The sequence below is a fragment of the Electrophorus electricus genome, chromosome 6 (assembly GCF_013358815.1).
Source record: "Electrophorus electricus isolate fEleEle1 chromosome 6, fEleEle1.pri, whole genome shotgun sequence".
NCBI lineage: Eukaryota > Metazoa > Chordata > Actinopteri > Gymnotiformes > Gymnotidae > Electrophorus > Electrophorus electricus.
In genome coordinates this window covers 3,511,763-3,526,424 of record NC_049540.1, presented here as the reverse complement: position 1 = coordinate 3,526,424, position 14,662 = coordinate 3,511,763, and the positions used below count along the sequence as shown (strand labels likewise).

The following is a 14,662-nucleotide window of genomic DNA, read 5'->3' as shown; positions in this document are numbered from 1 at the left end:
TAGACCGAAGACCCATCTATTCATGGAATATTTAAATGACCACTGACCCTGCTCCTATATTGACTAACTAAATTAGTACTTATTGCAGGGTATTGTTTATTACACTGATGTTGACTAACAAACTCTAGTACTTATTGTTTATTGCGCTTAGACAATGATAAGATAGAGCTTATGTATTTTATACTTCTATCCATCAGCATTGATCCCTCTATTTCTACAGTATTCTAGATCATTGGTATCTTGGACTCTAACATACTGTACTGGCTAGGATGTGTTCTATGAGGAAATGACAAAGCACTTTTGTAAGTCTGCTAAATGCCGTAAATTTAAATATAAATACCAGTCATGCAAATAAAGCAAATTAGCTTAAACATGCATTCATTTTGTACACATACATGTCTACACATGAAGGCGTCTTTGTGTGTGTGCATGTGTGTGCGCGTACAAATGCAGGCATCTGTGTGTGTGCAGGTTTATGTATGTGTGTGTGTGTGTGTGTGTGTGTGTGTGTGTATGTGTACCTCCGTAGTAGACAGTCTCTTATCGCCGTTGTCGCTACCGATACCCGAATCAGGCCCATGGTTCTTGCTAGGATAGAAATCCTCCATACTGCAGACGTGCACACACACACACACGCACACACACACACACACACACACACACACACACACACAGAGGTGGTTACTGTAAGAACACAGGGTTCAGAAATCAAAGCTATTAAATTTACAATCACAACATTTTATGAGGAAGCTTTAAATATTTAGATAAGACAAATTAAGGTTGCTTTAATTTGCTTTAACACTGACCTTTCTCAGATGTCCTCTTTGACATATTCAGCCCTATAACCTTTTAGTATTAAACACCCAGAAGTATTAATCCACACTGGAAGTACATTATCTTACCTTAGCAACATTACAGCTATATATAAACTAGTAGAAAGCAGTGTGTAATTCTGAGTTAAGGCAAACATTCTATAGTTCCTGGGTCTAGACTGAATGCGGGGTTACCAAGAATGAGGAACTGGCACCTTTGTGGCAGGCTGGTGCATAGTGGAGGCAAGCAGAGCGATGGGCGGACTAATGGGCGGGATGGTGAGATGATGGGCGGAGCGATGGACAGGATGGTGGGCGGAGCGATGGGCGGGGTGGTGGGCGGAGTTTTGGATGGGATAGTAGGTGGAGTGATGGGATGGTACGGCAGGTGGAGGGATGGGCGGGATGGATGGTTGGTGTGATTGATGGGATGGTGGGCGGAGCGAGGGGTGGCATTTACCTGTCCGTCAGCTGGTGCACTAGGCAACGCTTGCCCAGTGTGGATAGATCCAATGAATCGGGCTTCTTATCCTGCCGACACGCCTGCATGTTCAGGTACTTGAAGATGTGAATCTTCCCCTTCAGACAGACCTGAGAGGGGAGGAAGGGAGAGTCGTGGTGAGATATAAGACATTAAAGCAGACATGTCTATATCCATAAATATCTTGGCCAACAGAGGGTCTTTCATCAAAGCCTTGTGGTTAATGTGATTAACACTACAACAATATGAATACCTTTGTCTATATATCAGTAGTGTGCAGTGCATAAAGCAAGCCCCACTTCTCTATACCCCCCACCCTCAAAAATAGATTTATAAAGTTTGGATTCTCACAAAAATAAAGACTGTAGCCCTCACACCACCAAAAAAGATCTGGGAAATCCAGCACAGAATTTTATTCCATTAGTACAATCTGAAGAATGTACTGTAGTGCGCAGGGTACATTCTTTATATCTGTGGACATTCTAGTTGCTTCACGCACCTACAGCGAATGTTTTTCAGTTTGATTTCTTAGCACCACCACAATTTTTGTTTTTCAAAAGTTTGTATTCCAAAATACAGCTCAGCTCTGCTCAAAATTCAGTTACAGTCATCAAAAAAAAAATGTGGCGTGTATGCTGCAGGCTAGCTGTTATCCAGGCACACCTCTCATAGTTCAATCTTACAGAAACTGCATACATACATACATATATTTCTTTTCTGGCTAAAATGTATAGATTGGGTTAGCCAAGCTCTCTGAATTTAAAAGGCTCATTTAGGTATGCCACGGTGTCTGTCTCGCTTGTAGTCTCCATTTTGTAGTGAGCTAGCTAAGTATTCCTATAGATAGGGAGGTTTTACAAAAAACACCATAGGCCCCTTCTACAGAAGGGCCAGGTTGCTATAAAGCCGCCCCCATAGTGAAAATGTCCTTGGTCAGATTTCCTGTCATTTGGCTAATAGACATTTATTACAGACCCACAGCAGAGTCTCTGTAGCCACACTAGTGAGCAGTTTTGATTAGTTCCACTAGGATGCAGAAATGCATCCAATAGTAAGAAAGAATATCAAACATAGCCTATTTTAGGAGCAACAGTAACGCCACTAGATGGCGACGGTGCACAGAATATGGAGAACAATGCTAACGCAAAGAAGTTCCTATCATGTGATAGAAATGGTTCAATGTAAGACTCGCTCATACTTCTCATAAACTACGTTCACATTACATGGCTGAAGCGACTCAAATCCTATAACACAGTGACACAGATCTGATTTATTCAGGGCTTTGTGGACGCAGGGCTTTGTGGATACAGATCCACATCCAGTCATTTCAAATCAGATTTGATTCAATTTCATATGTGGTGTTAGATGAGATATGAATCCGAATCATGCAACTTGAATGTGGTCAGATCAGAATCCATGTGTCTTTGTGCCTGTACACTTGTTAAGAACTGTTGTTATCAACTACCACCGGCAGCATGCAAAACAACAAATGACATACAGCAGTGATAGCTATACCTGCAAACACAATACAATAAAAGATAGCTGTCTTTGGAGCTGAGGAACTATTTGCTGTCCTCCTGAGCAAAATGTGATGCATACATGAGAAACTAGCACATGCATTTTGGTGGTTTTAATAGTATGAGTTGTCTCACAAATATGACGTTTTTTGTTGTTGGAGTGATTCATGCAAAAATGTATCAATGTTCACAAATCTGATCTAAGCAAAACATAACTGGACAAAGAGGCTTGTAATGTGAATGTTGACATAAATGGGGGTTTTGTGTTTGATCGCTGCTATCAGAGGAGGGGTAAATACACACCTGGGTAAACTGTACATGCACACACACACACACACACACACACACACACACACACACACACACACACACACACACACACACACACACACACACACACACACACCTGGGCAGGAGGAGACTGTATTGGGTTGTTGTCGAGGATGATATGCTGCAGATGGCTGAGTTTACGATAGGAGGGAGGAATCTCAGTGATCTTATTACAGGAGAAATCCAACCTGATCAGCGGCAAATCTGACAACTCTGAGAGAGAGAGAGAGAGAGAGAGAGAGAGAGAGAGAGAGAGAGAGAGAGAGAGAGAGAGAGAGAGAGAGAGAGAGAGAGAGAGAGAGAGAGAGAGAAAAGACAGACAGACAGGCAAACAGAGAGAAAGACACAGAAAGAGACAGAGTGAGACAGACAGAGAGAAATGAAAGAAAGATGAGAGACGGTGTGAGAGAGATTAAGACAGAGAGAAAGCCAAAAATGAGAGACAGAAAGAGAGATAGAGAGAGAGACAGTCAGGGATAGACATCAAAAAGGGGCCGAGAAAAAGACAAAGAGAGATAGAGAGATCAGTCATTATCTAAGGACAAATCAAAGGCTCTCTATGTAATGTATAATTAATGGTTAATTGTGAAGTGCGTGGCGGGGCCTGAGGAGGAGGAGGAATCTCTGCAGGCTAGATTTCCAGAAACAGATTAACCTTGGTCCCACACTAAAAGCACCCCTACTGGGGATTCTCCACAGAATCATTTAGTCCAAAGCTCTCCCTAATCCATGTCTCATGAATCTGAAGTCTTAATACAGCATTACAATAGTATCAGTGAACCTAGGGAAAGCTGATGCAGTACTGGGGAAAGAGGTTGTGTGCTTTAAAAAAACCAAAAAAACAAAAACAAACACACTTCTTTTTCCATAAGAGGGTAAGGTTACAGTTAGGGTTAGGTGTGTGTGTGTGTGTGTGTGTGTGTGTGTGTGTGTGTGTATGTGTGTGTGGTTGTGAATACCATCAGGTAGTACTTGAAGGCAGTTTCTCCTGATGTTGAGTTCTCGTAAGGCAAAGAGTCTCCCCATCTGAGCAGGAAGCACCTGAATTTCATTACAACTGATGTCCTACACGTGCGCGCGCACACATACACACACACACACACAGACACAACAATATGACAATAATAACAATTTTCTTTCTGGGGAAAATCACAAAATACACAATACTGAAATTTAAGAACACAGAATGTGGCCTTTCCACCACACACACACACACACACACACACACACACACACACACACACACACACACACACACACACACACACACACACACACACACATACATACATACACACACACACACACACACACACACACACACACACACACACACACACACACACTGACCAGTTCCATGAGGTCTTTGGCCTTGCCGATATCATCAGGAACAGACACCAGTTTGTTGTTGCTGACCACCAGGACCCGGAGGGGAAGGCTGAACAGGAAGGTGGGCAGGACGGAGAGCTGGTTCCGACTGCAGGATATCCACACACACAGCTAAAACGGCCATCGCAAACCAGAACAGCTGACTTCAGATCAGCTACCTCTCGCCATATTATATATCATAATCATATGTACAATAAAGCAACTGCTTCTAGACCTGCTGCATAACACTGACCATCTGCCTTTTGGATGTTCATATTTTCAAACATCAGAATCTCACTCAAGGTGCCAGGTTTTCTCGCAGAAGCCATAGTGCTTCTTATATGAGAGACCCAATATACTTCAAAGAGACCAATCAGAGTCACTGTTCATTAAGCACACACATTATGTGACTCTCAAGCTGTTCTTACCCATCATTCAGTGCAAGAGAATCCCTCTGAATTAGCAGAGGTTGATTACAAGACTCTATAACCCAGTTGGTTCTATATAGAGTCTACTCAGCCACAGCATATATCTTTTCCCAGCTTATGGTCCAGCTTTCAGCACTTTATAACACATATACTTTTATATATCATTGTTCCTGTATTTGTGATCTTGTTTGTGGGTGCAGGGTGTGTTTATATCTCTCATTATGGTTTTAGATGGCTGAGCAGAATCGGATAATGTTCGACCCAAAACTGGCATGTCCCTTCCCTATGCAGGATTGTTCTGCTCTACCCAGTAGCAGTATGGTTTGTAACCACACCATAAAAAACAAATAGTGAATGTGGGCAGAGGAGTAGACCTGGGCACTGTAGTTAGTCATTTGATATGAATGTGAACAGCTGCTTCATTCAGCAGGAATCACAAAGTGACTGGCAGCGTTCTTATACTGAGGGACCGTTTTGCAATTATTAATAAGTGTGTGTGTGTGTGTGTGTCTTCTCTGATTGTGATATCTATATAGAAAGGTCCGATAGCTAAACTCAGGATTTTTTCTCTCACTAAAAGGCAAAAGGATTGCAGAAAAAAAGCTACAAAAGAGCTTTGAAAGGTGCATGAAAGCAATGACTCTTCAGAAATGAGTGCTCGTAGAACTTCTCACCTGATATTAAGGTATGTGAGCATCTGTAGGTTGATGATGGCTTCTGGAATCATCTTTATGCAGTTGTGATAGAGATTCAGAGACTCCAGTGGTGCGAACATGCACACTTCGGGAGGAATCTCTCCAAAACGATTCTTGGACAAATCTAAAGAGAATGATATGCAATTGTGAGCTTAGGATGTGGGCTTACACTGTTTCTTTCACATATTCACCATGTCCTTCATAAAGCCTCCATCAAAATCCTGACATGATGAGTCAGTGTGTGTGTGTGTGTGTGTGTGTGTGTGTGTGTGTGTGTATGTGAGTGCATATGTGAGTATGATTGATCAGTTTGTGAGGCAGATCCATCAAGGTGCTTATAGGATGTAGTCATAAACTAGGCCTCTGTAAGCACCATCAATAGGCTGGAGCTCGAAACTGGAGAGCTTCAAGGAGGACAAACTGATGAAAATGCTCCAAAAATGCTCCAAATGAAAGTGTGTGCAACTAGTCAGTACAAGTCAGACTTAGACACACACACACACACACACACACACAATCACACACTCGTCATGGCAGGAAATCTAAGCAGTCCACTGCTCATCGGGGCTTTCTGCCCCTGCCCCACAGGTGCGTCTGGCATGTCTGACACCTCTGCTCCTCTGCCCTCCCCCCACCTCAGATCAGGCCTGACATCAGGGCAGGAATGAAGGAAATGAAGATCTTGCTGGGATGGACCGTTTGAATGTTGACTTCCATGGATGTTGACGCCCATGTTTTCAGGACGAGCAAGCACTTTAACACTTCCTATTTGCAACGGAGCCTACCAGCTGCTCCAAACATTCTGCATCCTTCATGTGTCTTACAAGGGGAAAAAAAATGTTTTGGAAACAAATTTTGCATCTACAAGACATGAGCTTTTCATAGAGAGTAAGAACCTATTTGAGAAAGCAGCCTGTAAAACAGATGATGAGGGCTTTTAGTACGACCTGCCTTGGGTTTTGGATTCATAGGTGTGGCATAATACTTCACTGGAGAAGATGCTAAAAGCACTATAGTCGATACTATAGTTATCGTGACTTTCAGCGAGATATAGCCACTGAAGGAGTTCACAACCACCGCCACCATCCAAACCTGTCTCCAAAACCCCTCCCTCAGAGACATGCACACCTAGCGCCTAGGACAGTTTCTGAGTCCCACCCAAGGGATACGCAGTGTCTGTTGCTTTTGCATTTTGGACACTAAGCGCAAGCCTCTCTTGGCCTGCAGAGGGAGTATGTGAGAAAGCAGCCTGGGGTTACCCCACATGACTAAAACAACTGGCATGTAGGAAGGACCGCCTCCTCACAGAAACAGCTCCTGATTGGATAACAGAGCCAGGACAGAAATTAAGAAATTGTTAGCTACTGAGCCAAGCCCAGGTTAATGAGGCACTGTGTTTCTCTCAGATCGGCTATTTACAGTTCTTTTAATATCTTAATATTGGAATGTTGGGATGATGATTGGAGGGAAAACAGCAATGATAATGTCTGAAATAAATGGATAACAGAATAATGTACGGGGACTTCCTGGTTAGGCTGTAGCAAATGTACCAGTATGTTAAAGACAGCAGAAATAGAAAGAAAGACAAAATGATGCACAATGGAGGAGAAAAAGATGAGACCAAAAGTGAGAAAAGAAAAAAGAGAGAGGGAACATTAAAGCGAAGCAGAGTTTGGGCATTTTGCCCCAGAGAGGAGTGTGGCTTACAGTCAGCCAGTAAGAATTACTTTCCTGAGATGGGCTTGGCACGGTTTAGCCAATGACAGGAAAGAGTGGGGTGTCGCGGTGACCCAGATTTGCTGTGTAGTATGGGAACATGGCAACAGTGTCTATCCCAAGCTCTGCTTCCATGGCAACTGTTTCCGCCTCATAGAGTCCACCTGCACGAGGGCTCACCTCCCATTGGTTTGCTGGAGTGAGAGGGGTGTTATCTGCATCCACAGTGATTAAGATGTTGGGCCATACTTATAATATTTAATAATCATATTGTTGGATTAACTGCCTGTGACAACCTTATCCTATATCAGTGCCCTTAAAAAAATATTTACTGTTTGACACCCACAGCCACTGTGTGTGTGTGTTTGTGTATCTGTTTGTGCATATGTGCACCACTTGCTCTGATAACGTTTTGAATCAAACACTGTCATTGTAAGTCTAATTAACACCTAATCACTCTTTAACCATTTAACCCATGTGTGTACATGCATGCATGTGTGTGTGTATGTGTGTGTGTGTGTACACTCAAGGACATCTGTACATTTTAGGATCCTTGGTGGTAGCAAATGATATCACCGTCCAAACACACACCTCCACACATAATTAGCTACCCAAATCCTCCCTACACACATCGGGTGTTTATAGCCTGTTATAACACAGTCATCATTATTCATGCATCAGTTCCTACCCAGACATTCAGACATTTCTACTCTTCATTTAAGTGTAAATATGTAATTAAAACAAAATATGAAAATTAATTTATCTCCTACCATGACTGGAGACAAGACACACACACACACACACACACACACACACACACACACACAATCCAAGGGCACAATCCATAGACATATTTTCCCATCAAAGGGGAAAGACTCAGTTTGCTTGCCTACACCACTCACTCAATAAACATACAAAAGACCAGACACAGGCAGACAGATAGAATTGATAGAGTGTCAGTGTGTGTGTGTGTGTGTGTGTGTGTGTGTGTGTGTGTGTGTGTGTGTGTGTGTGTGTGTGTGTGTGTGTGTGTGTGTGTGTGTGTGTGTGTCTTGCAATTTGGCTCAAGATGTAAAGAACCAAAAATACTCAGACAGGCAGCACAATAAACAGGCTGTAATGTGTAGGAAACTGGGCAAGTAATAAAATGGATGTAAGCAAAACTAAAACATATTTATGGTATGATTATTTTGTACATATTTTACTATAGTGCATTTTACCACAGAATTCTGTAAGGTGCCATTTAGCTCTGGTACAGAAAAGGTATGTGCTACCAAGAAGATCTCACCTTTACTAGCTGGCTTTAGGAAATTCTTTCTCCTCTACTTCTCTCCCCCTCTCGCTTTCTATTTCTCTCAATCTCTTTCCCACCTAAACTCCTCTGTCTTCTGTGGTCTCACTCATGCTTTCTCTCTCTCTCTCCTCTCATTGTCTCATTTGGTTCTGCAGATCACCACTCTACTATGGAGACTGCAAGAAATTGTGCTATATTTGCACTAAAATATACCGTTGAACCTATCGACAGGGTCCAACTCACACAGACACACACATACATACACACACACACACACGGGAACACACGCACACACACACACTCATACCCACACCTAAAGAGACAGATGTACTCAGACATACACGCCTACACAGTGACCATATACATTCAGTGTTGGAAAAGAACTGCATCTGTCCCTTCTTCCAGAAGATAGAGGTCGTGCTTTCTTGCAGAACAAAACCACATTACAAGCCAAAGTGCAATCAGAATGGCTACTCTCCGGTCTACACATCACTTTCTTCCCTGCAGGTTTATGGGTAAATTCAATTTAATCATTGTAAGATAGTAGGAAGATAGTAAGATAGTAGTTACATATGAGTCAAACCATATTGGTCTTGTGTCAGCTCCCTAAATAAGGACTAAGAGTAAGTCATGAACTTGTAAGATCTAACCCCATCCAGGTTAACCCCATCCATACACTGATAGTGATGTCTGAATCAAGGTGTAGTTTAACATCAAAAGTCAGTAACACAAAATCTTTCTTTTGGACTCAGGAGTTGTACCGAAGATGTGGTTGTGGTTCACACAGGTGAGACAGTGACCTGTACACCCAATACACAAACGCCCTGCGGTTTTGCAGAACCCTACAGAGGCTCGCGAAGAGTCATACTCAAACCTGGACTCCAGCAGGCACGCCCTGTGTGAACACCAGTTCAGCTAAGGAGCAGACCAAAGCCCCGGACTAGCTGAGGGGTCTCAAAGATGAAGTTAAGGACCTTCAGGTCAGGCATGTGATACCCCTTTAAGCATCATGATAGACTGACCATCCTCATAAAGGAGTCGTAACAAAAGATGAAATACACAACATGGTTAACAGCAGCAAACACTTGCTGGTCTTACTTTGAAAAGGCAGGATTTTAGCACGGAGTGGAAGGAAAACCACAAGTCCACAAAATCCACAAAAAACCCCCACAAAATTCAGATTTTCAGTCAGTATGGCCAGAATCAGGACATAGCAGATAGAGTTCCAATAAACTCATAAATCTTAGAATAAACTTCAATAAAAATCAATAAATTACAATATACAAACATATAAGCAACTTACAATCACTAAATAAAAATGTAAAAGAAAGACAGAGAGAGAGGTGTCACTGAAAAGCAACACAGACAATGTGAAGAAATAACTGAAGGATTCTGTGTGTGGGCAGAGTGAGTGGGTGGATGTGAGGAAGAGACAACTGATGAGAATTTCAAGTGACATTTCTACTATTCACACTGCAGCTTTAGTATGTGTGTGTGTGTGTGTGTGTGTGTGTGTGTGTGTGTGTGTGTGTGTGTGTGTGTGTGTGTGTGTGTGTGTGTGTGTTTGTGTGCACACAGAGAGTGAGTGTGTCTGTGCGTGAGTGCATATGGGAGATTAGATTCTGAATTAGACAGAAACTGAAACAGGTGATGATAGAGAGACTCCAAAAGAGAGATGACTTCAACTCCTCTCCGACTGGATGCATCCCCTGCACAAATTAGACATGCTCCACTGATCTGCTACAGGTAAAAGAACTGCAGGCATCTCAGGCTGGTGGGACAATGGTGCCTCCAACCTGACACAAGCCCTGCTGTAAACGTACAGGTGCAGCTGACACTACCTCAAATGCACGATGTGACCTCCCTCACCTGTGCTGTAAGTGAAGTAACCTTCAAGCTCAAATTCAACCTACTCCAATCACTCCAATCACTGCTATCACTTGGCAATCCCAAGTGATAGCAACATTGGGATTAAAGGAACACAAAAAGCTAGAGAAATACCAAGGGCTGAATGACAAGCTAGAAAAGATGTGGAGGGTGAAAGCAACTGTAGTTCCCATGGTAATCGTGGCACTAGGGGTTGTGACCCCCAACCTGGGAGAATGGCTCTACCAGATCCCAGGAACACCATCAGAGTTCTCTGTCCAGATGTATACTGTCCTGGGAACAGCTAAGATACTATGCAGGACTGTCTGGTAGAGGACCCAAGCTTGAAGGAAAACAAGACCGTCCAGGGTTGAGTAGGAAATAGGAATTTTTATATATATATATATATATATATATATATATATATATATATATATATATAGCTTTTTGTCTGATGAAGCATCTCTGTTTGAAACATCCTGAAACATTTGGTTTCATTCTGAAACATCGCTTATATATATATGTGTGTGTGTGTGTGTGTAGTATATAGCAGGCCTCTATGATACAGAAGATGCAAGTGTTCCATTCATTTTTTCTTTTCTTGTTTTCATTCTCTTCTTTGACAATGGCTGGGACTCAGCTGTGCAACAGCAGGTTCACAGAACACCCCCCCCCCAACACACACACACACACACACACACACACAGAGGGATCAGAGGCAACGTCTTCAGGGACATCAAATACCACCCCTACCCCTTCCTATTCAGTTATTCCATACAACATGCTCAGGGTCACACACTCACTCACTTCTGACCATAATGGGATTCATATTGTCTAATGGACTGAGATGTGGACTCACTTAAATCATCTACACCCTTATCTTTATTGTGTGTGTGTGTGTATGTGTTTGTGAGAGTGTGCATGTGTTTGACCTCAAGGTCAGAGAAAAGTACAGGGTATATCAGCAGACTTCCTTAACGTCCTCTTCAGAGACACTTGTCCTCATACACACACACACACACACACACACACACACACACCCCTGTGATACATATGCTTCATGAATAATGAAATGTTTTTATGTATAACTGCTGTATGTATACTACTCATCATTTAAATGACATTGCATAAACACACTCAGAAAGAGTAAGCAGTAGAAATGTTACTACTATCTGTTGTGCTGTGGTATAAGGCATGTTTATGTGCAATTGAAGGTACTGGTGCTGTTTTGACTGCAATCAAATAAATGTTAATGACAGAGCAGCGTAATTCTGCTGCGAAGATTTAAACTGAGCAAGCTTAATTTTTTTTTATTGCTAAGCCGCAAATAGGCATTAATTCTCTTTCCCTCTCCAAGTCTTTCTCTCTCTCCCTCATGTATGCACGCACACACACACGCACACACACACGCGCACACACACACACACACACACACACACACACACACACACACACACACACACACACACACACAATCTGACACAGTCAGATACTGTGCCAAGTCTTTCTTTTGCCATCTAAATACTACATACTAAATACCAAGAACAGACATTTGTTTTTACACATACACATATTTGTAACTACCTTTGGTTAGTTACATAACCTTTATATAATGAAATTTTTCTGAACCTAACCTTTTGTTCAGTTATTGCCCCCCAACCCCAACAGCCATGAAGACAGAGAGTGTGTATGAGATCACCGTGAGATGTCCCTCATGGTGTGTGAATTTAATTGGCCCATGGGACCTCATGTTACCATGGCAGCCACTGATTGATTGCTACAAAGCAAAAAGGTAATTAAGGAGTGAAGCTGTTATAGCTTTGATAACACACACACACACACACACACACACAGGAGATCACAACACACATTCACTATCTATCTATCTCTCTCTCTCTCTCTCACACACACACACACACACACTCAAGGGCACAACACACACACTCAAGGACACAACACACACTCAGTGCATATCTCTCTGTAACACCCACACACATATCAGAACATGACACACCCTGTAACTCTTTTTCATGCACACACACTCCCACACGAGAACACACCACAAACTCAGTCTCTCTCTCTCTCTCTCTCTCTCTCTCTCTCTCGCTCTCTCTCTCTCTCTCTCTCTCTCACACACACACATAAACCCAGATAAGTGAGTTTTAATATTCTGAATTCTAAATAAACTACTGCAAACCACAGAACTCTAAACATATTAAGATATTGCCACTGAACATTACCACCAGGAAAATACCAATAACTCAGTAACACTCAGTAACATGTCTACAGGTGCCCCAACACACATATACACATACATCCACATCCACCTACACACACACACCCCCAACACACACACACACACACACACACACCCAACACACACACACACACACACACACACACACACACACACACACTTTCCTTCATATACAACCCTCTTAGTAACCACCTTATATGAATAATCATCTTATCATCCCTTTATTCGTTTATTCGGGGCTGTGTGGGTTTGGATTGTTTTTCCCCTTAATAATAAAAACTTTCATTTAAAAATTGCACTTTGTGTTTACTTGTGTTATCTTTGTCTAATATTTAAATGTGTTTGATGATCTGAAACATTTAAGTGTGACAAACATGCAAAAAAAAAAAAAAAGACATCAGGAAGGGGGCAAACACTTTTTCACACCACTGTATTTGGTTCATTTCCTCTCACACTTTTACTACAGGAAGCTGATCTCAGACCACCACCGCCCTCCCCATACCTGAGGCTGCTCCCGTTTCTCTGACCCAGCCCAGGCAGCAACGCAGCAGACGCGCGGCCGACAGAGACAGAAGCAGGAGTAAACAACGCCCGAAATACAAACCTGCAAATATAACAAGGGAAGTGAGAAAATGTCTGAGCTGATGAGGGCAATCAGGAAACTTGTGTTAATCAGGAAACACCTCAGACTGTAGTATCGATGCTGAGTTATACCACTCATACATAGCTGACAATGGACATTCAGTAGGAATATATTCAATTTACTACTGCCAATTTATTCAATTTATTATTATTATTATTATTATTATTATTGAAATGGACTTGTACCTCTCTGCATTAGAAATGCAGTATCATCCTCCCATATGCCACCCACAGCTAAGCCTTGAATATGCAGTATACTGATATGTGCACACATGTCCTGGTGAGCTGCCATACTTCCACATTGCGCATAAGGCCCTTTTCACTTTATTTTGTAGCATCATCATTTCTGTCCCCCTGCCATACAACCTCGCTGCCTCACAACCTCACTCTGTACCCTCAGTGAGGTGTTTAGACTGAAAACTCCCATCTGACTCACTAAAATGCGCTAAAATAGGCAAACGGCAGATTAAAAAAGACTGGTACTGACAAAAAGACAAAGAGAAAGAGAGAGTAGGTGGGAGGGAGGCAGAGAGGGGAGAAAGCACAGGAAGGGAGATGAATTAAAGTTTGACATGTTAAAACAACTTGTGTTACACAAGCACGGCCATTCTCTGTGACTCATTTAAGTGACTGAAAGCCAAGACAGTTCGTATAACAGACTTTAGGAAATGAAAAGCGAGCGCATGCAGAAATGTAAACAGTGTGAGGCACAGGACCAGGGCTAGTTGTGTGACTTCTTCTACTCTGATCCTCTAACATCTTTTAATTGTGCTAACGTTCTGGATTTACCCTCCACTTTTGTACAGGCTTCTTAGAAACCATGAGCCCAACCTAGCCTAGCATAATGCAAGTTTCCCTCACTTTGAGGGCTCGCTTTTCAGAAACCATTAGTCTAGCCTAGCCTAGCACACGAAGGTATCCCCCATTTTGACACATGTCAAGAGAATCCCTAGACTGGACAAACATAGTGAAACACAAGCAGACCAGAGAATTAGGTAGGCAAACTAAACCCAATAAACCAACCATTACGGCAGCAGAAAAGCACACAATAAGACAAACATGAAACATAACCACACAAAGCTCAGAGCTTGCTCAGAGCTTACACTTTCTGTCTGTCACTGTCTCTGCACACATGGTTTTGACATTTCCCCAGATCACCTCCCCCATACTGCAGAGACACACACATTGCATATCGCCAAGGTGTGAGATTAGATGGTCATTTGCATACGCCAATTTAACATTCGCAAACAGCATAT

The 14,662-nt window shown here is 42.4% G+C and overlaps 1 protein-coding gene across 5 annotated transcripts in view; it reads right to left on the bottom strand.

Annotated features, from left to right (window-relative positions):
* Positions 1 to 14,662, bottom strand: part of lrch2 (leucine-rich repeats and calponin homology (CH) domain containing 2) — a 61,214-nt gene that overhangs the window by 35,688 nt on the left and 10,864 nt on the right. For all 5 annotated transcript variants that reach the window (XM_035527048.1, XM_035527049.1, XM_035527050.1 and 2 more), the window contains exons 2-7: positions 5,611 to 5,755; positions 4,491 to 4,617; positions 4,100 to 4,205; positions 3,217 to 3,353; positions 1,273 to 1,403; positions 522 to 609 (exon numbers count right to left, since the gene is read on the bottom strand). In XM_035527048.1, the coding sequence (XP_035382941.1) occupies positions 522 to 609; positions 1,273 to 1,403; positions 3,217 to 3,353; positions 4,100 to 4,205; positions 4,491 to 4,617; positions 5,611 to 5,755 (734 nt within the window). The remainder of the gene's footprint in view (positions 1 to 521; positions 610 to 1,272; positions 1,404 to 3,216; positions 3,354 to 4,099; positions 4,206 to 4,490; positions 4,618 to 5,610; positions 5,756 to 14,662) is intronic.